We start from the raw sequence: 26,189 nt of genomic DNA, 5'->3' as shown, positions 1-26,189 counted from the left end.
TTTATTTAATACCTTAAATAGGTATGCATTCAATAAAAGAAATTCATTGCTCAGCAGTAAGCAGACCAGGAAAGAACAGCATCGTTCAAAATTGGTTCATACTTTACTTTCTTTCTTTGAAATCAAATTAATATTTTTAATTTAAATGTTAGGTTCCATATCATCAGTAAGGTTTTTAAATATATTATTTTTAATATATTAAAAATGAAATGTTTTATGAAAGTTATTTTTATTTTTCTAATCCATGTATTACTTTAATTAATCACATTTATTTTGCTACTTTACGATTTAAAAAACATTATTTTGTAAGCAAAAGGTGGATTATATAAGATAGAATTTATTGAATAGATACTATTTACATAAATTCTAATCCTGTAAATTCTTAAAATTTGATAATTCTAATATTTTAAAACAGTTACGAGTTCAAATAAGTATACTGCAATTAAAATTTACTTTAATATATACATACCCTTAATATAAAGCTTTTTAAATAAGGTTTAAAACTCTTCGAAGACAAAAAAAAGGGTATAAAAAAGGGCACAGTTCTGATATTTGCCTTTTGTATATTCTGTAACTATGATTCTTGTCACAGCTAAAGTGACAATATTGCTGATTTAAAAAGGAAATCAGTTTTAGAAAAATACAGAAAAGTCAGATATCAGTAACATAATTTTAATACTTTTTATGCTTAGTTAAAGTGTTATTGGAAAAATTTACAGTGGTCAAAATGTGCATTGGCTGCTTTTCTAAAGGAAATGGGGAAGAGAGCTCGAAAATTACCTGCTAACAAAACGAAGAACCATTGTGAACACAGAAAAAAATTATGCAGATATTTCTGGAAAAGGGAAATCAAATATAATATCAAATGAATGTGGGCTGCTCAAAGAACTTATCAAATGAACAACAAAAAGAAAAACCTCAGCCTTAACTTTGAAAATAAATGAATATTTTGTAATCATATAATCTGTATTAAAGAAAATTTATGAACTTAAAGTCATTAGTATCTCTTTTTGATCGAAAAAATTTCAAGTCAACCTCAAAAAATAATCTGATTTTATTTCATTAAGTCCTTTATGTCATGTTGATGTATGCTTCACCAGCGTAAAGCTTATTTAAAAATATATATAAACGAAACCCTCATATAAAACGAAAATATGAATTATACAAAATAAAATCTTCAGAATTATCATCAATTAAGTAATGTGAACATTAAATAATCTGTTTTCCATTGAAGCCATAGATGGTCACATCTAAAAAATTTGAAAAAAAGCTTTTTTTAATTGAGTGATCGAAAATCTAAATAATCTAATATCCTATCACATTTTTTCCATTAAAGCAAGAGTAAAGCACGTATATCCCTGAATCATAATAAAAGGAGTAATTCCCATTAAATACATGATAAGAACCTTTAAAATGTAATAAACAATAATTTCAAGGAACTAGATATAGCTTTATGATGCCAAAAGTGTTATTAATCCTCGATCCAAATAACTATACAGTCCCTCTTGCAAAAGCTGTCTCAATCAATCATGTCTGTCTATTAATAATTTAAGGCTTATCTTGTATTTGTAAAAAATATTTCAGAAAAATCTGAATCTGATGTAATTTGTATAATCTCATATGAAGTGAAAGAACAGAGCACTCAGATTCAACATGAATAATAAAATCTATGTATTTTATTTTAACAGTTTGAGAAATTTTATAATGAATGATAATTCTCTGGTATTTTTATTAAAGATTTGCTTAATTTTTTTAACAGAAAAAACATTTTCATTTTTTTAAAAATAACTGCCATAGGCATATGATTACCATTACTGGCTTAAAAAAACTTTTATTTCTTTTTAAACACTTTTATTGGAAGAAAAATACTTTTTACCAATGAAAACATTTAAAATAATTAAGGATCTAAAGTAAAGACTAGTACAGATAATTATGTGATTATAATTAAATATGAAATGCTAACATAATTATGTAAGAAAATATTTGGCTATTTATCAATTAAATATACTATATAAAAGATCTGTAAAATATAGTTAATTTTGTTTATTTTCTGATCCAACTTTATATATCAGTAGTCCAACTTTTATTTTATTAATTTAAAATATAATTTTATAACTATGTTTTTTTATTCCTTAGTACAATGCGATCAGTTTCAAATTGTTTCCGAAGAGCTCTTGATGCTTGTAGTACAGATGTATGTGAAGGATTCCTCTCTATTCTTGAGTCTGTTTGCAATGCTGCATATCTCACCAATGCAGATAATGACTTCTCACCCTATTCTTATCGTAGTATTAACAGTGTTAAAGTATTTGGTGATGAGTTGGATATATGTGAATCAGAATATCAAGGTATGTGTTTGTAACGGTATTATCTTAATAATTTTCAAAATTCCATTGTAATTTAGCATATACTTTCATTAATTGTATCTTTTATTCTAATTTTAATGTACTATTTATACATTATTAATGAGAGGATATGATTTATTTTTCTGAATTCGATTGTTTTTAAAAGCCTGCTGTATAATTATTTCCTTCTCAAAGCCAATCATAAATATTTTATTAAAATGTCAATGAAAAAAAATGAAAGTTTATAAAGCATAAAAGAAAATTAATCTGTTATTAAATTAATGTGGATACTAATTTAATAAATTTACTTGTATTTGTTATAATAAAGTTTTTCTTTTCTCTGTCTATTAACACAATAATGCTTATATACTCGCATTTAATCAGTAATTTATGACATGCATGATGTGAATTCATTCAAAACACTCTACAAGAGTAATCAGTAAATCTACCAAATTTGGCACTTTTTTTTGGTAGGGTATAAAAATCCATTAAGAAAGGAAATGTCAAAAAAAATAATTTTGTATATAAAAATTAATTGAAATTATAAATTTTCTCCGTGGTTTCTAAACATATTAGTCTCAGAAGCTATTTTTACTGTTCTTAAAAATAAAAATTAGCATTTCAATTAATTATATCTATTTTATTCCTGCAAACAAATTACTCTCTAATTTTAATAAATTATTAAAAAAAATATTTTATAACAATAGTTATCATTCTTTTAATTATACACTTGCTTGCTGTGATAATATTAAAAGAATTTTTTATATGTCCACATTTGTTGTTATAAATGAAAGAAAATTTCTAAAAATAAAATAAAGATTGATGAATCAGTTATGAAACATTATTTTGCTCTGATATTCTAGACAAGAGCTTGAATTTCCTTTTATTTTTTAAAATAAAATTTGTAAGTATCAACAAGGATTACTCAAATTCTATAAAAATATCAGAAAAGAATTATAGTATTTTTAAAAGAAGATTTTCTAAAAATTAAGTGATTCTGCTTGCAAGACATCAAATGCATATTACTAACCCTCGATAATATTTTGTTTTTACAGAAGACATAGATTATGATATGAATCCTGATGTAACTCTAGAAGGTGAGTTTCCAAAAATAATAACATATCATTTTAGTTTTGTTGAATTATCACAAGAAAAAAATTTAAGTTTATTTATAACTCTATTTAAAAGTAAAGTATATTTTTTATAAAAATAGATTATGTTTATTTAAATATTTGATATCAAATCTGTGCTTGAAAAACTAGATGGCTTCAATAAACAAACATGATTGAATTTAATAAAATATATTTGATGTGTGATTAAAATTTGAGTAAAGTGTATTAAATTTTTAAATTTTACAAAAAATAAAAATTGTATAAAATATATGTGCTCTGAAATAATGTTTTCTACTGCATCCACCAAATCCCGTTTTCCTTTTTTGACAGAAATGTGCACTTTATATAAAAATTTGAATAATAAAATTTCTTATTAATTATAATATTGAAATTTAATGTAATTTTATTCCTTAAGTAATTATTGTTCTTTTGTTAGTATTTGAAAAATTCATATCAAAAATATTATTTTCAAAACTGTTTATTTAGTAAAAAAAGGTATTCACTTTCATAATTTTTTTTTCCAGATATGTGTGTTCCATTACATTTGTGTAAGTTTCTCTTATTTCTATATGTTGAAAGAATTATATAAGAGCATTTGAAAGCTTCTCTAGTACTGTTAAATTTCACTACAATTTTTTTTTTTATTTCATGAGTTTTTTTCTGAGAACTCATCTTTTTTTTATATAAATATTCTTTAATTATAATTTACATAAGAATGTGCAAATGAAAACAAAATTTCAGTTTAATTATAGAATATATAATTATAGTCAAAGGTCATCTTAGCTAAGCAAAATATGCTAACTATGTAACTGTTTTGCTTTTTTTCATAAACTATTTAGATGATTACATTTCAAAAGTGTATTATTTTACTGGTTTAATTAAGAATCATGGAATATTTCAGGTGTTTGTGGATTATATGTAATTTGTGTTTCAAATTATTATCTCTTTCAGTAATTTAATCTTAGGTATGATAATTTGATGTCCATATGACTCATGATGTGATGATTAAGCATTTAATCAAGCATATATGCATAGTAATTAAATAAAATTGTAAAATGGCCAATTTCTAAAGTAAGCTTACAGTTTATAAACAATTTTATCTTAAGATACTATCTTGTAATATAAAGAATTTAAAAATAAGAAGATAAAAAGTTTTTTTTTTTTAAATTCTTAATAAATTTGGAGGTAACTAGTTTAAAACATTTCAAAGAAAGCATAAAATGAAAATTATTTTTCCTTTGAGCCACCTTTAATCACCATCAGCATATACTATTATAAACTCAACAAGATTAAAAACATCATTCGATGATAACAATTACCAATAAATTCAACAATATAATGAACAATGCAGTGTAATACATTTCAAAGAGCAATTAATAGCAATTAAATTATTTTTTATTTGTTGAAACATCAATGCAAGTCATGCTGATAAAATAAATTTATTATTGAATATCATCATTAGTGCCACATGCACTTATTTATTTTCTGCATTGTTGTAGTGGAATTCTCCTTCTGTAACTTAAAAAAAAGTCTGTTGGTTTTCAAATAATTTTAAACTACGCTGTGTATGTCATTTAGATAAATTTTGTATGTTGTCTATTTGTATTTTAGCACAAGAAAAGTTATCACAGGAATATATATTTATAACAGGAGAGTACTACCTTTTGTTCTACATTCAAGATTTGATATCTCTTCCAAAATAGTTTTGTATAACTTCAAAAAAATATTCTTCCTATAAAATTAAATTAAGCATATACTGTTGTTAAAGCTCTGATAAATAAAATTGTATTCTGATGATATAACAGATGTTTGCTTTATACAATCTGTGACCTGTCATTTTTATATTCGTTTCATTATTAAAATAGATCCACTACTTTAAGTACTTATTGATATGATGTTAGGATCCTATAAATTCATTTAAATTTCTCTAAAATATTTTATCCGTTTATTGTAAATTTCCAAAAAAAAGGCTTATAATACATTTGTTGCAGCGAAATTCCATTACAAAGTAAGTAATAAGAGTTAGAGTTTTCTAAAATATTTTGAGAGGAAATGGGTGTAAAATGAGCCTTATATTATGAAGTGCGTACATTCAGTGTTAAAATAAAAAATATAAATAATTTGAGGAAAACTAATGATAAATTTAAAAGTTTTAAACTGCTTTTTAATAAAATTAATATTTTGTAGTTTAGATTATAATGCTTCTATGAAATTTTATATTTTAAATCATATCAATATGTAATTTCTACAGCGGAAAATAGTTCGTCAGTAAAATATGTTATCCAGAGAAGTTGTCGAGGCTATGACATTGGAAAATGGTTAAATGCAACAAAATCTTGCATGACTGGTGAAACTAAAAAAATTGGGCTGAAAAATCCAGATTTATTGACCATTGAAAAGTAAGTAAAAAGTTTAAGTTAAATATTTGTTACTGTCTATTAAAGTTTGTTTCTATAAAAAAAAAATTAAAAACTTGAAAATCTGTCATTGAATGTACTTTATCTAGGCACAGACTTGGTAACTGCTTAAGACTGGCTGGGAGGGGGCCAACTTATAAAACTTGTTAATATTTTAACCGAATAAATTTGTAAAAAAAATACAAATGCAAACACAAATTAATAAGATGGGGCCAAGTATAAGTTGGTGAAATTTCTACCTTTTTCCTTCACTTTACTTATTTATTACGCAAGTTCGCAAATTGTACAGACTAAGTCTATGGCAAAGGATACCGACATGCTCTGATTGGTTTAAGCCTTGGCATCTTTTTGGCATTGTTTTGCCAAAAAGATGCCATACCGAAATATATTTTTACAAAAATAAATAAAATATGTGAATTTATCCCTCCCTTAATTTTTACGGTTTACATGTAATATTAATCTGGAACACATATACAGCAGAAAAGATCAAATCCTGAAACCTAAATTCAGAAAATATAAAAATTACAATTTATTAAAAATATTTTTATGTGTGTTTCTTGTTAATATTATTTTGATATAATTAAAAAATTAGCTACGGAAACACATATTCCATTAAAGCTTACATATTTATACGTTTTGGGCATTAAGTAATCATCTCCCCATATGTAGTTGATGGGAAAGTAACAAACGTTCAGCAACAAGTTTCAATGACTGCATAAATTATCTGATAAAGGCCCGAAAATCATAGCTAAATAAGAATTATTTAATTGCTGCAAGAATTATTTAACAGCAATTGTTGTTGAGTAATTACTTTCATTTAGTTTTTATACTTCTGTGCATAAACAACATTAGTTACTTGCATTACTATTATTATTAGTAATATTTATTATTATGATTGTTAATTAGTTTTAGTAGTATTAATTGTAATATTTAGAGAAAACAATTATATTAATAAAAATTAGATCGTGTTGATATTCACTCGTATCTTCCATAAAACTAATGAAAGGTACAAGGTTTGAGCCAAATAAGCGAAAACTACACTAATATGAGTGCAAAACATTGCCAAAAAGATGCCAAGGCTTAAACCAATCGGAGCACGTCGGTATCCTTTGCCATAGACTTAGTCTGTACAATTTGCGAACTCGCATTTATTACAGTAATTATTAACACTGTCTGCTTAAACTTAGTGACCACACAGTCATGAGTCATAATTAATCGAAACATTTTTTCACACAGCAGACTTAAAATAATTCATTATTATGTTAATTTTAGTTTAAAATTGTGCTGAAATATGAAATTTAATAGATCATTTCATTGAAAGGATTTCATAATGCAGACTGCCTAGTGCCATAGAATGCCTAAATAGATAGATAATATTGTAAAAGACAGATGTGTAGAAATGGATATAAAAAACAGACAGAAAAAAACTTCTCATGAGCATGTTAGTTTCTTTATACAGTTCATTATATATATATAATATACACACAATGTTTTAGAAAGTCATAAATATATTACATACATTCTCAAAACGTATTATAGAGTAACCAGGGATGTGGCAATTTATTGCTGTATGTTACACAACAATCAAAGAACTTAAATACCAATGAGAGCAAACAAATGAAGAAAAATAACTGAAGAGTTTTTGAAAAAATTAATGTGAAAAATTTTAATGTAAATTTTTTTTTATAAAAGTAAAAAAAGTTTATGGATAACGATAGTTTAATAATATTTTTTCTTTAAGTCAAATTTTGTCTACAACTTGCTCTTTGAAACTTGGTTTTAAAACTTTAATTGAAGCTATTTGTTTAAAATATTGCATTTGATTTGATCACATTTCCCACCATCTTCTCCATATATCTTATTGTAACCTGTTAACTTTCTTTTTATTTATACTTTATACTGCGAAGGATATAAATTGAAGATTCATCTCCAGCTCTCCATTTTTTAATAAAATAAATATAGTTGTTAACATTGCAAGTTAATTTTTGATAAATCAAATTGTTCGATACATTTCAGGACAAGTACTGAATTGAAACTTACATAAGAGTAAAATATGTTGCCTTTTCTTCTTTCCTAATTGCATGAAAATTATTCTTGAAATGCTGTGATTCTTCAGCCATTTCGAAAATTTTTGAACAATGGTTCACAAAATATTAAATTATTAGGTAACCTATAAAATTTTCCCCCCTCCTAGAATAATGCATCTTCTCCAACATTGCATAAGCACACAAGATAATTTAAAATGCCATCCAAAAGGTCGAAGGGAATACAGATTGCTCTTGAGCTCTTTTCTGAACATCATCAGGAGATTTTCTGGTGAGTATATCTTACATTTTTACTACAGAGATGTTATATGATGTATTTTTTAACATTAAATGAATTTGTATCTTTTCTCTGTTCAAGAAAATTTTATAGTCCTTAAAAACTACAAATGGGAAAAAATTGCTTGAATTTTTAATTTAACCTCAGAAATTGAATTAATCATTACATTTTTCATAAAAAATTATATTAAGAAAGCAACATCAGGAACCAATGGGGGGGGGTCTTCATGAGGATTCCTAGTATGCTTTCTGATAAATGTGTTATCTGTCTTCCATCAACCACCCTCTTAGAATTATGGACTTTGGGCATTGTCACGAGTATTCAGATTTTTATTTCCAGAATTTGCACATAAAAATTTTGTCATAGTAACTGAGTAAAGAAAACTAAGCATATATTTTGAATGTCTTTTCGTTAACTGATAGAAATTAAAATTTGATGATGAACTACTATTTAAGAGACAATATCCTACTCTAATTTTGAAATGCTCATTTTTTTAAATATCTCGCTTACATGTGTGCAAAAGTACAGACCAAAAGTCAATCAAGCCTTTGAAAGATTTGTTTCAAAATTTGATGCTATATATTTTTGGTCTGAATAACAAATTTTATCCCTCTAACTCTTTATGTTTTGTAATCGTTGTGTTCATTTGTGCTTGAACAGACAGATTTTTTTGTGTATGGATTCCCTTCCAAATTTGTTAGGCTTCCACAAAATTGATATTAAGACCATCTATCAAATTTCAAGGGTATAGTTCAAAATATTTTTAAGTTATAATGTTCACAGATAAACATACTTCCAAAAATTATTTTCTTTTTTGTACTCATTGTAGTCTGAAACATGGAAATTTGCCAAATATTTTTGGTGATTACTATATTTTTTCTTTGTATATGAGAAAAAAATGAAATGATAAAATAGCTAATAGAGGGACCAAATGTTCCATAACGGAATATAATTTACTTATACTATAAAAAAATTATTTATTGTCATTGAGAAGATTTTAAAAAATTTATGATACAATGCTTTATCCTCTTTCTGGGGGCAAGATAGAGGTCTTTTCTTTTATCTAAAGTATAATTTACAGAAGCAAATATTTTACTGATTAACAAGATTTATATATTTGCTATTAATACATAATTAAACCAAACAATAATACCCTTTCTTACAAATTAATATTTTTTATGCAAAAGTTTTATGATGTAGAGTGAACTGGAAATTTTAGCAATACTTAAGTTCACTCATATTAATACAAGCCTTCATTGTCAAATACCAGGTGAATTCTTGATTGTTAAATTGAACTTTGTTAAGTTCAAAAGGAAGATGGCAAAAACTTTTTATCATAAAACTTTTTTATATGATAAAGAAAACATCAATTCCATTTTTCTAATATAAATTGCCAAATAAAGAGCATTCCAAATTTTATTTTGATTCTTTTTTCAATACACTCGCAGAAAATTATAATACTGAATTTAAAAAGTCATGTCAAATAGAAAACCTTTCAAGTTTAGACCTGGTCTCAGGACTAAGTAAATCAAGAATTTCATGCAATTGAAAATAAATTTTAAAATGAAATCAATAGTGAAGGTGATCAATATAGTTAATATTGTCAAAGGCAATTAATATAAAATATCTGTGAATTTTTTAACAGTTTTTTTTTTTAAATCTCTTTACATCACCTGTCTCTAAAGAGTTTTTTTTATGAAGAAAATCTTATTTTAGACTTAATTTTTTTTCTGTAGTTGATAATGTGCTAACTCTTTTACTGATATTTTTAGTGATCTCAAATGCCAGTACTTGTCCACAAGACCTGATAATTGAAAATATTGGAAAATGTCAAACTAGTCTTTATAGTTTCCTTCTCTTAAAATACGAATCATCTATTATGAAGTAAGTATCATTCTAGTTTTATTTTTTTTTTAATTTATATAATATTCTTCATTGAATTCTGCATGCATTTCAGCATCTTTTATACTTCATTGCATGCTCTAACTGAAAATATTTATTTGTATGTGTAAAGATTTTCTTTTTTTTTTATTGCATTAAAAAGTTTAATTATTGTGATTTAATGAGGATTAAAACTTTAATTATAGTGATTTAATGAAAAAATTATAATAATTCTATGTTTAATTATAAAAATAGAAATATTACTTCCATTTATTCATTGTTAAATAAAATCGGTACACAATTTGTTTTATTTTAATATAAAAAAATCAATAAATCTGCTATTGACTGAATTTTATAAAAATTATGATGATTTAAAATCTATCAAAAAATAATCAGCAGTTCTTTGTAGATTTTATATTGATGTATTTAATATATATATATATATATATATATATATATATATATATATATATATATATATATATATATATATATATATATATATATATATATATATATATATATATATATATTATTAATGTGCAGCATTTGAACTGAGACCTAAATATTTGAATAATGTTTAAAGCTTGAAAAATGCACAGAACTGAAAATCGCAACATGAAGTTCATTTTAAGTTATAAAGGCAACTTTAAAGTATTATTTTTCTCAGTAGGTTCTAATGTAAAAAAGTTAGCTGTTATTTTCATATTTTGATCATTTACAAATCTTTTGCATTTGGATTGGTTCTTTTATTTTATTAAGTTTGGTTTGGTAAAGTCAAATTAAAAAAAAAAAAAAAAAATGTAATTTTTTTTTGTGTTTGTTTTTCTACAGGTTGTCATGCACAGAACTTATTTTGAAATATATAGATTTTTATTCTTACAATTTCAAAATCCAATGCAGAACTTATGTGAATTAGCTTCAATCAAACTAAGGAAATTTTTATCTTCAAAAGTTTGCTTGGTAATAAAACCTAAAAAGCAGACTATTTACTCATGGTTGTAGCCTATAAAGAAAAATTTGTGATAATTAGATTTCTTTAGAATACAGTTTTAGTATTCTAATCCATCATATATACTCGCCTCATCCTTCGCTACATTTTAAAACATATGTAAAGTACGTATTAAATCTCAGATAAATGATATAAAAGAAATAGTTTAATAACATATTCATGTTAATATACTAAACAAATTATTATTTTAAAAAATTGGACACAAATATTAAATTAATGTAAAATTTTATTTTTCTTAAAAGTTACAAAAATTTCTGTTAGGAGAACTAAAAGAAAAAGGATAAGCTCTCTCGAAAGTATGTAAAAATATTTAGATTTAAAAAACATTTATATTTATTTTTTAAAAAAAGCTTTAAAAATTACAAAAAGTTTTAAGAAAAGTCGTTTCAGTTGGGGAAGGGGGTAACACTTGATACTGTTAAAAGAACACTTTTATATTGATAGAACTATTTGATTTAATTCAGAATAAAACTTAATTAGGTGCTAAATATTTATCTCAACTTTCTTCTGAAATTTTTGGAATGTAGAATTTTTATTTCTATTTCTTTCAAGAAGCCTATTCAAACAATAAATATTAAACACACTAATGAAATATGAGAGGAAAGAATATTAAAGATAATTTTAGCTATTTGAATAAACCATGCTTGATTTTGTATTATTTTTTCAACTCTATATTCTGTAAATTGAGATAAATTAATTGAACTATTTTTTTCTGTTCCAAGTTTCATCAGCTAAGAGATGTACTATATCTTTATTTACTATTATAACAAATTTTGTATTATAAAAATTTTTTTAACAATATCCCCCCCCCTTTTTTTTTTTGCTTAGATACTAATATCTCTGCATGGTTTGTATAATGAATTCCATGAAACTCTTGTTTATTAAATAATATTTAAATTTTATTCATAGGCATTTATAATCTTGAATAATTTTGTAAAGTCTTTATAGGGAAAAAAATGCATAACTAATATTGCACATGACTATTATGGCACTCATCAAATAATCCAATGTCAAGGAACTGTGAAGGTTACTTGATATACTCTGTCTGCCTGCTGCAATCACCCTATCTTGCAGAAATATTCTGTAACAGCAAATGATGGTTTGAAGCTCGCATAATGCCATTCAAACTCAATAAAATTGTTTTGCAGATTATTTGATAATATAAACTTAAGTAAATATGAATAACCATTCAATATTTTTCAACACAAAACTTCATCTTTATATTTATATATATATATATATATATATATATATATATATATATATATATATATATATATATATATATATATATATATATTGAGAAAGAGAGAGAATAATATTCAATCAATAATAATATACAAGCAAAAGATTATTTGGCAAAGTAGCACTACACTAGTTATAATTTTGTTCACTTGATATCTTTTTTGAAATTCAAAATATTATTAAATGGAGATAGCATTAATTATTCATATTTAAGATGTGATATAACCTGAATTTATATTTGTCATAGATAAACGTTATATTTTTGTTTATGTATTTTACCCTCTTTAATTCTTTTTTCAGGGATAGAAAAACAGCTTTCGAATGCATGAAGAAATCTTTTAAAAACTGTTCATCTGAGATTGTCGAAAGTATTTTAAAAATACTTGATGATACTATTTATCCTAACAACAGTGCTCCAATTTATTCAAAAGATTATACAGTATGTCAACCAGGTCTGAAAACAGTTTTTGTAATATTAAAAAATTACTATATGCTAAAAAAATGAATTAACTATGTAAGTTTAGTAAATATGCAGTCTTTTTCTAATTTTTTAAACAGATTTTTTTTTAAAAATTCATAACAAGATTCATCTCCCTCCCTAATTTCAAAGGAAGCCTTTGCATTTAAACCTTTTTTTAAAAAAAAAGTTTGAATATATTGTCAATACTTCTTAATATAATTTCTTCAACAAGCGATGACAAATGAAGTAATTATAAATGAAACTTATGCTATATTGTTTGAAATAATTACTCTTTAGAAGTTAAATTCATTAAATCCATAATATATTTATAAAATAATGTATTTAATCTTTTATTAACCTGAACTAATTTACTAACAATTTTTTAATTTTATTTTGATAAATTTTTGTAAAGAATAATCTCAAGGTGGAAAAAACCTTTTTATAGCATTGCATTTATTAATCAATTTTTAAAATTATTTTGCTAATGCCATTTTGTGTGCTAAAATTAAGAATAATATATAATTAAGTGAATCATATTCATCTTAAAATTTTCATCTGCTACATTTTAATTAATTTTTTTAATATTTTCTCCTCTTTTACAGATGATCCTGCATTTTTAAATGTACGTAATAAATGTGAATTAAAATTACTGAAAAAAGGATATCTTGGAGGAAATGACGTAGACAAACAGAAGAATTACGAGGCAGAGAAATTCCATTTTGGACCCACTCCAAGTCTATTAGAAATAAAACAACTGAAGGAGCGTATTGATTTACAATCTGATAAAAATAGTAATGACTCTGAAACTCATGCTTTTGCAGTTTATAATGGAGAAAATTCAGATGAAAGCATCACCTATAACAGTTTGGACTTTAGTCCAATGAATGAAATTTATGGATTTCGAACTCCCCAAATTGAAAAGGATTCCATGTTTTATAGTAATTATGATTTTATATTTAATTATGAAAACTACTCATAATAAATACAATACTTTACAATTATTTTTCTCCATATATTAATGTCACCTTTCCTAAATTTGTTAATTTTAGTTATTTTTAATATACACACACATTATATATATAAATATTATATCATAGAACAAATGACAGAATATTTTAATATATATGTCTTCATAGATGATATGATAATACAGATGAGAGATGGTAAATTGAATGCAAAAATTTTAATCATTTTATCAATATATACAAACTTTTATTGCGCAGCAATTGTCAATAGATTTATGTTTCTTAACTGTTTTATGATTTAAAAATGTACATATATCCACCAATAATTTTATACTTTTAAACCGGGGTGTGTGTGTGTCAGTTATTGTTGCAGACATTTACAGTTTTTATTGTAATGAAAGAGCTAATACAATTATAAATTTTGTGTCAGCATTCTTTGTCCTGTAAACTATGCAAGTATTTAACATAATCCTATTTAGTTTCCAACAATGTAAGAAAATCATGTGATTAAATATTTCATGAAACAAATAAAAATATGTTTCAGGGTGTTTGTTGGAAAGCAAGCAAAAATAATATTTTAAAAAATTGATAAAATTTGCACATATATTAAAATGATATCTTTAAAATACAATCTTTTAAATTTTGAAACAGTATAAATTTCATTTGTAATCAATAATATTTGCAAATGTTATCATGGAGAAACTTTAAAATTCAAGTTTATTTTATTTATTTTTTTAATTCTGAAGTGCAATATGTGCCAGATTTGATAGTTATAAGTTAAAAGTTCTGGTCTATACACACATATTCATCTTTATTAATAGTATAAATTTTCATGATTTATTTTTATCATTCAGTTTATTATATGAATATTTCAATTTCAATAAAGATAGCTATTACAAAGAGCATTTTTTTCACATTAGTGCAGGTAACTAAAATTATTTAATCACATGTATAACTACATAGATTTTAAATTGGCTTTTACAATGACGATCAACAAATCCCAGGGCTTAATGTTGTATACATTATGGTATTAGAATAAAAATAAATGTTGAAATTTTCCCGTAGACCTTTCTCAATCAGTTAGAAGGTTTTTGATTATATCATATCAGACTTTGCTTTCAACAACACTATAATGATATGGTTTGATAACATTTTACATTTTGATCAGACCGTCAGTTCTCATACATACACATCAAAATTTCCCCGCAAACGAAGTCACGGGTAATAGCTAGTATATAATAAATTGATAACACATAGTTAATAGTAATGAATATATAAAATGGCATCTATCATGGCAAATTAGGAGTTGATTAAATTTAATTGCAAATTGAATTATTTACATATATTAAATAAATATATGGATGAGAATCTAGATTTATAAATATATATATATATATATATATATATTATTGAGTATTTTTATTACTTGAATTCTTTGCCTTTTAGGGTTTGCTAACTATTGTACCAGTTACCATTATGAACAATACTTTGAAACAATCCTTAACTGTCAGAGCATCAGAATGAAAGCTATGATTTATTATGAAGGTGCAAATTGTGATAATGAATGGATGCAAAAGTAAGATATATTTCTTTTTAAGTTTAAAAAATAAACTAACTTTCTGTATTGAGATACAATTAACTAGAAAGAATTTATAAAGATTTGGATTATTCTATAATTATATCTTGAAGTCTTACAAAAACGTTTTAGGAAATGACTTCACCTTAAATAAGCAGATTGTTATTAATGAAGCAAAATAACAACAAAGAATTTGTCTTAACGGAAAAATGATATATTAATTTATATGAATTTGAAATCTCATATTTAAATATACTTTAAGTTAATATCTTTGAATCAGTGTGTAGAGATTTTTAATAGATATTGATTTAGTTTTACACACTACAAAAGTTAAATAAGCAACTTTTATGAGGTGGCTGTCAGAAACTATTATTTAACTTTTAAACCTGGCCTAAAGTCAAAAAATCAGTCTATTTCATTTTTGATTGAATTTTGTCAAATGTTAATGTTCAAATAAGAATTTATCTTGAATTTTAAATTTTTTCCATTTTTTTATTGTAGAAAATAAAGCATTTCAAATTTATTATCAAAGTACTTTTTTAACTATTTTTTTTTAAATTTTTCTAAAGACATATGATATTGATCAAAAAATTTTGTAGCATTTAAATAATAAAGATATTATTAATACATTTTTTTAAAAAATTTTATAAGGCAAGTGATATGAAAATAAGAACAAAATAAAATGATATTCATTTATTTTACTTTCGATTAATTAAGTCATATGAATTTTAAGATACCTAAAATTATTTCACTAATATCTCTAGAATTAACTCTACAGCAGCAAGTGTATTTTTTCACTTCTTAGATTAATCTAAAATATTTTGCACATTTGCTAAAAACTGACTAGGATTTTATTTATTTACATGCTTTTATTGGAATTATGTAGATCCTGGGAATTTCTGATGAGATGCTTATTGGAAGATAAAAAGTATTTGTTATCTTGTCAGATGAATGATGAAAAACAAGTAGCTAAATACCTGGAAGTCCTGAGTGAAAAGTTAGACAATAGTAGGAGATTTAAAGGAGAAAATTGTAAGTTGCTTCTATCTTAAGCTTTCAGGAAATAGGTTTTGTATAGTTAATCTTCTCCTAGCAGGCTGATATAATTGATGTGCCATTAAATTATTCAAATTTCACTGTCTCTTCTCTTTGAATCAATTTGTCTCTGCTCTAATCACTTGATTGCTCATTACACTTAAAGAAATCTTCTATTATTTTACAAACATTTCTTTTTAATTTTGCAGTATTTATAAATTGAAAAAATTGTTGTAATTAAAGGCATTTCAATTAAGTTCGTTTTAAAAAAATATTTCAAATTAATTTTTTTTTCTTTCAGTGTCATTTATTTGCCACTTTTCTTTTTTCTACTTCAGATTTGCAGTAATTTTTTAAATAAAAATTGCTTTCATGTAAAAAAGATGTGGGAGAAGATGACGGTTTAAGAACACTTAATCTAATTTATCAAAACAGAAAAATTGTTTCTGAAGTAGATTGAAAAAGTTTTTCTTAAATTTTGAATCTCTAATTTGATACATTGTATTATGATAACTTTTAGACATTTGCATCAGCCATGATAGTCTGTGTATTGGGACTTTTTATACTACAAAATTTACCAAAGCTCAATGAAGACACCCAGTTATATATTACCAGCCAAAGAAGAAATAAAAACACATAAACTTTAAAGAATATTAACCATTGCTTCCTTCTGAAATTAATCATAAATCTGACTAAATTAAAAAAAATTATATCATAATGTTAACAGTGGCAGAAAGACAAAATTAGTTCAAATTTCAACAATAAAAGTATTCTTACAGAATGGTCTTTAAAACAAATTTTGAAAATTTTAGTGGAAAAAATGGCATAGTAATAAAATCGATCTTACTGGAAAGGAAATTTTTTTAAATTATAAAATGATTTATGTACAATAATATACTCCAAAGTTATTTAAGAAAAACATTGAAATTCCAATTTCCCTATATTTATATCCTTCCACAACAATTTTTGTATTATGCAATTTACAGATAAATATACTTTTCTAAAAGCATTATCATTCTAAGACAAAAGTCTCCGAATTAACTTTTATTAATCATTCACCATAATATAGAATATTTAAATAAAGTAATTATAAAGCCAATACTAAAATAGCAAATGTTACTATTACTGATAAGAACCTAAAATTTAACAGAAATGATCAGTGATCCATCTCCACATAAAGACTTTCCTTTCTTTCTTTGTAATCTCCTGTGAAATATGAATGTACACAGGTTTCACTTGAGAAGTCCTCTTAGGAATCATTATTTGCATTCTAAAAGTAGCAATGATTATGTTGAAGAAGATCATATATGTTGATTCAAAAATATGTTTAATGACCATGTAATTCCACAATTTGTGTCAGACTACTTATTAACTAAAGTTATTAGATATGAAATTATAGTAAATAATATTACTTAGAATAATCTGTAATATGATGCTTTAAAATAATCTGTTTAAGTATATGGATAGTCAGAAAATCTAATACATTGACAGTAAAATTGTTTTTAAATGATTTTGTAACTGAGTTCGAATGGAATAACTTTGTATTGTTTCAGTGAATATGAGACTTCATCATAGACCAGAAAATTTATTAAGAATAAAAATCTTTTATAATATATTTTGATCTTACCTAAATATATTACTTTGATTCAAAGCAGTATTTGATATTAAAACTAATTTTAGGTCCAGAAATCAAGCCATGCTATGGAGCAAATATTCCACACTTGTCAAGTTGTTCAAATGTTATATACAAGCAGCTATCAGACAAAGTACCTGCTGTACTTACTGAAAGGTAAACGTCGTTTAAAAAATAACTGAATTGTATGCAAATTAATATATATCTACCATAGAGATAATTGAGCTGGTTATAAAAATGACTTTACAAAACTACTAATTCTTTTTTCTTCTATTAATTTGCAATGTAAAGTCTAAAAGTGATAATAAAAGAACTATTAATAGCAATAAATAAAAAAAATCAGAAGTGTTTGTGTATAAACGTTTTTGCATATAAATAATAGAAAATATATCTTTTATTTATCAAATAATGTAACTATAATAAAGTAATGAAATTTTGTATAATATTAATAAGAGGAATATCTCAAAAATTCAATGGAATAATTTTATAATAGAAGAGAAGGAATTTCTACTTCAATATTACTGTATAGAATATACCAAAATGGAAAGTAGTATTTCTGTGTATTTATATATACTTTTAAAATATGAGTGATTTGAGTAAAGCTTATTTTATGTTTCTTAGAAGGAATTTTGTTTGAGGTTAATTAAATTTTATGTAAGCTTGTAGCAACCATCAAAATAGATTGTTGTAGAACACAAATTAATTTTCTTTTTCTTTCTTTATATCTTATAGCTATTGTTGAGTGATTTCATTTTTTTTTCTTCTTTTTTTTTTCAGGAGTCTTTTAGAAACTTTAGATTGTTTGAAGAATGTATGGCCATATTGTTCCTGCAATATATCACTTTTAACCCTTCCATCTATTTATGTACCTTTTGGAATTGATTTAAAAGAAATTCTCAAAGAAAGTAAGACTTCTTAATCATTTTAGACCTTTTATTTGTAAACTGCTTCTAAATTTGAAATAATTTTAGAAGCTATTTATAAAGACAAGAAGAATATAAATTTTAATATTACAATTAAATTATTGGTTATAGCAAAACTTAATCAAAATTACTTCAAACTTATAGGAACTCTTAAATACATTGTAAGTATACTGTTAAATGATCAAGTGAAAAGAAAAATCAGTTAATCTTTTGTTTTTTTAAAATGTCATCTCTGTACCAGAAAAATTGTATATATATAAATATATCATCAGTACATATTGTATAGATATATCAGTATTTGTAATATCTATACAATATGTATAGATATTACAAATACATTAATATGCACATTTATTTTCTGCCATTCACAAAATGCATTAATGTAGTTTCTTTTTTATTTTAACTTGATTATCATCAACAGCATGCAGTAATATATAACATTTCTAAATTTGCAATGCTTGAAAGGGAAAAAAAGAGTTTTATACTATCTTAATTCTTTTTCATTGCCAGTTTTTATTGGTATGTGAAAGCTTAACACAATCCCACATCCTTGTGTCTGTAGTCATTACTATCCCTATTAGCGAAAAAGGTCCAACAATATTCTTATGGTATCTTGATGATGTTATCTGGATTTTGTACTGAACAATCTATTGCAATAATAGAAATGATTGAATAGTTGAAAGATAAGGTATGATCAGTAAAGTCAAACTGTTATTGCAGTTTAAAAATTTTAGGAACTAAATCTCAATAAAAGAGTTATTTGAATTATGTAAGAAATATTTCTCCCTAAAAACTAGAGAAAATACTACAGTTTATTGATTTAATGAAAACAGTATTACTATAAATAAAGAAAGCTATTTTTCAATTTAAAAGCATGCATTATTTGCTTTGAAACTGACATATTACTTCTTGACACTTTTAACTTATTGAGTTATATGAACGTATTTAACAGATAACAAGTGATGCTAAAAATCATATTTTTTTTTTCTTTTGTAATTATAAAATATCACAATTTTAGATTTAAAATACAGTGTACTTGCTGTTCAGAATATACAGATATTGAAAATATGTATATAATTTTTATACAATAAATATACAAAAAATATAATTAAATGAATATTTTCTCTTAAAATTTTTATAGATATATTAATCGTTTTTTCTTTGTTTCACTTTTAGCTGAAGATTCAACATGCCTTTCTGCTAAAATCAGATCTTCAGGTAAAGTTGTTTTATTCTTTTTGCTCATATAGTTTTAAAAAATATTTTGTTTATCCACTATCATGAAGTCATTTAACATAAAATTTTAAGTAAGCAGCAAGAACAAAACTACTTGCAATATAATATATTACAATGGCAGCCATAAAAATCAGCAATTTAGATAAATGTATATTGAATATATATTTATTTTCCATAAAATTTTAAGTAAGCAGCAAGAACAAAACTACTTGCAATATATTACAATGGCAGTCATAAAAATCAGCATTTTAGATAAATGTATATTGAATATATATTTATTGAAATCATGATTCCATTTATATTTAACTTTAATTATGAAAGATTTAATTATGACTAAATTTTTCAAAACATAAGAATGATTTCATTTATACAAATTCAAATAGTAACATGAAGCAAATAATAAAAAAAAAAAATTATAGAAATTCAAGCTTATTTCCAAGAAAAGAAAAAGTGCAAAGTTAATGTTTTTGGCATTTGATATCTCATAACTGCAGTTATTTTTCGTACTTATGGAGATATCCCTTTTAAAAGTGAAAATAATTTTTGGAATAGAAAAGTATTTCTAAGCATTTCATATTCCAATTGTTCCTGCCAGGTTCAAACCTGGCAGGTAATATTGTAAAATTCTGATAGCCTGATTTCACTGAATTTTGTCTTCATATTTGAATAGTACATTTCAATTAATTACACTTATCAGCAAATGATTAGGTGCTGATTCTTTTGTTACAGAATGTATTTAAAAAAAAAAGGCTTTAAAAGTAAAGAACTAAAATCCTTTTTAAAATACTTTGCTTCCAAATTCAGTTTGAAATTTGCTGCAAAAATTAAATCATTATAAAAATTTCATACAGTTATGTTTGATATTCTACAATAAGTCAATTAAGCTTACTTTGATTTTTAATATGAAATTAAAGAAAAGAATATTATTTCTTGGATATTCAAAAAATATGGTAGGTGTATGGAATTATTGATTTTTAAAAATATACAATTAACAAATAGATTTGTCTTTAGTTTGCATACTTCCATTTTTTTAAAAGAAATTTTTACTAAAATAAGATATTCAATTTTTTTTTATTGGTGCATTCAAAAATAAATATCTTATAAATTTCAATAATTTTCATTCTATAAGTAATAATAGATATATTTGTATACATATTTAATGCTCCTAGATGTCTTTTACTTCCTTGATAATATATTGAATGTCACTTTTTGGTTGTAAAGTATTTAATCTGCAAGTTATTAGTTAGTAAAAATATTATTTTGTCCATTTATTTTTTTATTGTAAAGTTAATTACTTACATTAGCTATTCAATTTGCTTTTGAATAAATTAAATAACTCAAATTTAGAATAAAAACCTTCTCAGAATTTTATGTCAAAAAAATATTGGGTCAAAATTATGCCAAAAAAAATATTTTTTCCTTTGTTTTGAAGGTCCTATTAATATATGTATTTCATTTTAGATTCTGAGTGTACATACCACCAGAAGCGTTCTGCTACCAAGGAAATATATGATTGCTTAGACAGAACTATAAGAAGAATCAATGATAGTTTAAATGTAACAACTGAGAAACTGCATTGGTATTTTTGAATTTTTTTGCTGATAATTTGCTTTGGGCATAAAATTAATAATATTAAGTAATTTAAAGCCTGCAACCATTTTCCCATATTTAATTTCTTCCTTTTTTATTTTTATAAAATCAATTAACTGTTTTTAACCCCCCTTTAGGCATGTCTTACCTCTTACAGTATGTGCCATGATGCATCCCATTTTAGAATGCAAACAAAATTATCATTATGAATTCAAGGAATTTATGAAAGAATTCTTAGAAGGTATTAAAAGGAAATTGAATACCTATCTGAATATTTTTGATGGTAAGTTAATTTACTTTTAATTTGATATTTTTGGTCAAATTAAAATATTTTTATTTTTAAATGTTATATATTGAAAATTTCTTACATAATATCTTCTATTACACACAAAAAATATTTAAATAAAGAGTCAATAAATTGCAAACAATAGTTTTTTAAGTGTTTAAACTTGCATATATATTGCAGAAATCAAAAGCAAGTGACTCAAAATATTAAAAAGTGTAATTCTACAAATTTGTGTCTGCAAAATGCCCACCATATAAGGAATGGCACTTTAATTAGCAATGTTGAAACAAGAAGAGTTTTGCATATAAATTATTTATTTTCACTTTAGTTATTTATTTCAATTTTCTCCATTTTTATTATTTTTTAAAGACAAAATTTAAAGGAATATTTTCAGGTATAAATTCAGATACTAACCTTGGTTAATTTTACCTTTTTCAGAACCATCTGATTTACAACAAGGGAAAAAATGCATTGAGCAATTTACTTCTCCATCTATTGATAGATGTTTATCGGTTATGTTTGGCTACATGACCAGTTTCCATAAAGGTTTTGCAAAGTATGTAAAAAAAATTTGCTGTAAATACAGTAATTTTGAAATTGCTTTTAATATTGGCTAATTTTAATGTTCTTGATTATTCTTTCATATAAAAATATTTTTTCTCTTTATTCTTCCTTTAAAAAATGTTTTGTCTTTACATATTATCATGATGCCATTATTTTATTTTATCACTGTTTTAATATTCTGAATACATAAATTAATTTTTAAAGGGCCTTTTTAGTTATGGTATATCAAAATACTATTGATTTTGTAATTTTTTTAAAGAAAGATTCATTTAACATATTATATAAAATTAATTTGATTTGATTATTTAGTAAATCAAGAAAATCCTTTGTGTTTTGAGAAAAGAAATGCCAAGATATTTGATTCATCAAAAACTTGATGAGAGCTTATGCTACTTTTCTTTTCAGCTATCTCAAAATAATAATAGTAAATCGTATATAGTGAGTGTAATTATTAAGAACCACATTATGTATTCAAAAATTTGTGAAGTTGGTAGAACCTACACACTGAAAAAAGTCTAACTTTGCACTGTTGACTTTTTTTTAGGAGCTCTGATTATCCTTTCCAGTGTGTCGAAGATACTTTTAAGGACTGTGGCGACTTAAATACCTTTCACCTGTTTATGAAGAAAAGTATGAATGTATCAGAAAATGATAATATCAAAACAAATGAAGTAATTATTGAAGAAGAAATCTGCATAAAGAAAGAAAAATATGGCAAGTTATTTCTCATTTTGTTGTCTATTGAAACAGCTGCATCATATAATTAAAAATATTTTTCAGTTTTTTTTTTTCGTTTAATTTTTCTATGAAACATTAAAAGTATCTAAAAGTATGATTATTTAAACTTTTATTGCATTTCAAAGAATTCATACCAGTATCAATTAGATGCTTTTTTCCATATATATTTAAAATCAGCTGTTAAAGTTCTCTTTATATAATAAGTATATTATTTTTTAAGCTAACAAATAAAATTAAGTATTATGATTTGAATTAATTAGTGCTTATATTACAGTAATTTTGAAAGTTAACCATTCTTATCCAAATAAAAATGGATCTTCAAAAAAAATTTTTAATCTTTTGTTTTCAATACATTTACATTAGTAATAAAAATAGTAATAATAAATTGCTGTATTTTCTTTTCTTATTTATATTTACCTAATGACCTATGGTTCTTAGTAATTATTATTATCAATGGTATTTTTCACCCATGAAAAAAAAAACTGAATTTTTTGAAAAAAAATGCTATAAGTATACAATTCATTGTTTTTACATTCTGGTCTTTATCAAATAAAAATAATCATGTTAGTAATTTAATCATGTTTTATACAAAATTTTGTACTAGTCAGTAATATTATTTTCCCATACACACTAAAAAATGTATTATATTATTTATCACAAATCTTTTATTTTATAAAGTATCTGATAAATTCATAAAAGTATTTTTTATAATATAACTTTTAAAGAATTACATTTATTTGAATAGATTTTAAATATTGTGACTTCTGTATTTATAAATGTATATCTTCCTATTTCTTACAGGTTTAGGATTACATTCATGTTTGTTTGAAGATTTTGAAAAATCACTTACTCCCTTAATGAAGTGTCCATTACATGAAGAACAGAATTTCACTCCTGATAAGTATGTATGCTTATATGTAATATTTAACACTTGGAATGAATGAAACTGTGTGAAAAAAAATGATTACAATAATATCTTCTTTATAGAAATTTTTTTTATTTAGTTTGTGATTAGCAATAGATATAACTTCAAAGTTGGTAATAAGACATGTTTTTATTTGACAAATACAAATAATGTGAATATTTTAAAAACTTAATCAATTTTGCAATTTAAAAACTCCAAAATCTGCTCTTTTTAAAAAAACTTGTCTCATGTAAATGACATATTACAAAGAAAACAAATTAAATCTATTTTTTAATTCGGCATTTTATTTGCAATATATATTTGACTGTGTTATTTAAAATTTGTATACTTAAAATGAATTAGAGCAATGCTATTACAATAATTTTCTATCATAATAATTCAACTCTTCAAAAACTAAGTTTCAATATGCAATAAAATTTCATTAATAAAATTTTAATATAGTTTCTTTCTTGTTTTTATTCTACAGTTTAAATTGTATCATTCATTTAAAAAATTTAGGGTAAAATGTTCTTAAATCAAAATTCTTCCATTATTTAACTGAGTTATTTGCCACAATTCTAAATTTTAAAAGGCAGATTTTTTTTTTTGGGGGGGGGTGATTAAATTTAGATTTTTATGTTACAGAATAGTAAGATTCCCGCCATAACTTAGGAGCATATTGGCACTCAAACACTATTTTTATACTATCTTTTTAAAAAATTCGCTTTTTATTGATACCAGTTTCATTAGTACAACTTTTTTAAATAAGTAAATTTCTTAAAAAAATAATTATGTATATTATATAGTAAAATTAACATTAGTAAGAAAGCTTATTTTTAATAATCATTGAAATCTTGAATGAGACAGAAATACAAAAACATTTTAAACATAGTTTTTATTTAATTGATTAGAAAATTGTATTAATAGATAACTAAATATTAATTGTATTAGAAGTTAGCTGCTATATTTTATATATGAAACTATTTTCGATGAGCTTACATTCAATATTGATTTAGTGCATTAAAGCTATGCAAGAACTGTATTCTGAAAGAAGTTGATGACATGTGTTTTTATGATCAACATGACCTCACCAATGCAATTACTTCAACTTTTAAACCAGTAACTATGTGTTTGAAGAAACTGAAAGTGAATGGTAAGATGTTAATAATTTTATTTAAAATCTATTCTACCTGGAAACATATATTTGGTTAGTTAAGACATTCATTTAAGCTAGCATTTTTGGAAACATATTTATTTCAATCTCCCAAATTATTCAACAAAGAATACATTAATTTATTCTTATGTTTGAATAAGTATTAAAATATATTTATTATTAAATTCAATTTTACAATTTCCTCCTTATATAATCTAGATAAAAGAAAGTTTTCTTTTAGAATAGTATATAAAATTTTGATAAAATCAGAGGAATTTCAATTTTTACATTATATATGATATTTATAACATTTTATAAAATTATTACATAAAATTGTCATTGATTTTCAAGCTTTTATAATTTGAGATCTTGTGGGAGTCTCTCCAAAGCCTTATTTTCATGTTTTTGCTTACAACTTTTCCAACTACTTATCTATGTGAAAGTTTCAATAGTGTTTAATAATATAAAAATTATTCCATCCTACTAAAAAGAAACTTTAATATATCATTAATTTTCAAATGCTTACATAAACAATTTTTTTAATTAAAACTTCCCCTTTTTATGTGCCAAAAGCTGTATTATTAAAGCTTTTTTTTTAATAGATTCTTGTATACAAGATCTAACTAATGACATTAAGAATGACTGTATATCAAGATTTAATGAATATACTTTGAGCATCAAAAAAGGAGCAATATTGAAAGCTACACATCTTGCCAGGTAATCTTCTTTTGCAATTCTTTTTCAAAATTTGATAGAAAGTTCTATGCCTTTTTGACATGTTACATTCATTCT

At 23.9% G+C, this 26,189-nt stretch overlaps 1 protein-coding gene across 1 annotated transcript in view; it reads left to right on the top strand.

Moving 5' to 3' along the window:
• LOC129975502 (uncharacterized) overlaps positions 1–26,189 on the top strand; it is a 122,713-nt gene that overhangs the window by 95,199 nt on the left and 1,325 nt on the right. The window contains exons 60-79 of the mRNA XM_056088564.1: positions 2,137–2,348; positions 3,401–3,442; positions 3,982–4,005; positions 5,709–5,856; positions 8,069–8,190; positions 9,969–10,080; positions 12,635–12,786; positions 13,397–13,732; positions 15,206–15,335; positions 16,222–16,367; positions 18,051–18,159; positions 18,781–18,908; positions 20,103–20,144; positions 21,624–21,741; positions 21,890–22,035; positions 22,477–22,594; positions 23,147–23,316; positions 24,142–24,241; positions 25,261–25,397; positions 26,000–26,114. Coding sequence (XP_055944539.1) covers positions 2,137–2,348; positions 3,401–3,442; positions 3,982–4,005; positions 5,709–5,856; positions 8,069–8,190; positions 9,969–10,080; positions 12,635–12,786; positions 13,397–13,732; positions 15,206–15,335; positions 16,222–16,367; positions 18,051–18,159; positions 18,781–18,908; positions 20,103–20,144; positions 21,624–21,741; positions 21,890–22,035; positions 22,477–22,594; positions 23,147–23,316; positions 24,142–24,241; positions 25,261–25,397; positions 26,000–26,114 — 2,607 coding nt within the window. The remainder of the gene's footprint in view (positions 1–2,136; positions 2,349–3,400; positions 3,443–3,981; positions 4,006–5,708; positions 5,857–8,068; positions 8,191–9,968; positions 10,081–12,634; positions 12,787–13,396; positions 13,733–15,205; positions 15,336–16,221; positions 16,368–18,050; positions 18,160–18,780; positions 18,909–20,102; positions 20,145–21,623; positions 21,742–21,889; positions 22,036–22,476; positions 22,595–23,146; positions 23,317–24,141; positions 24,242–25,260; positions 25,398–25,999; positions 26,115–26,189) is intronic.

The sequence above is a fragment of the Argiope bruennichi genome, chromosome 7, assembly GCF_947563725.1.
Source record: "Argiope bruennichi chromosome 7, qqArgBrue1.1, whole genome shotgun sequence".
Lineage (NCBI taxonomy): Eukaryota > Metazoa > Arthropoda > Arachnida > Araneae > Araneidae > Argiope > Argiope bruennichi.
The sequence above is the reverse complement of the archived record's forward strand: the minus strand, read 5'-3'. Positions and strand labels throughout refer to the sequence as shown.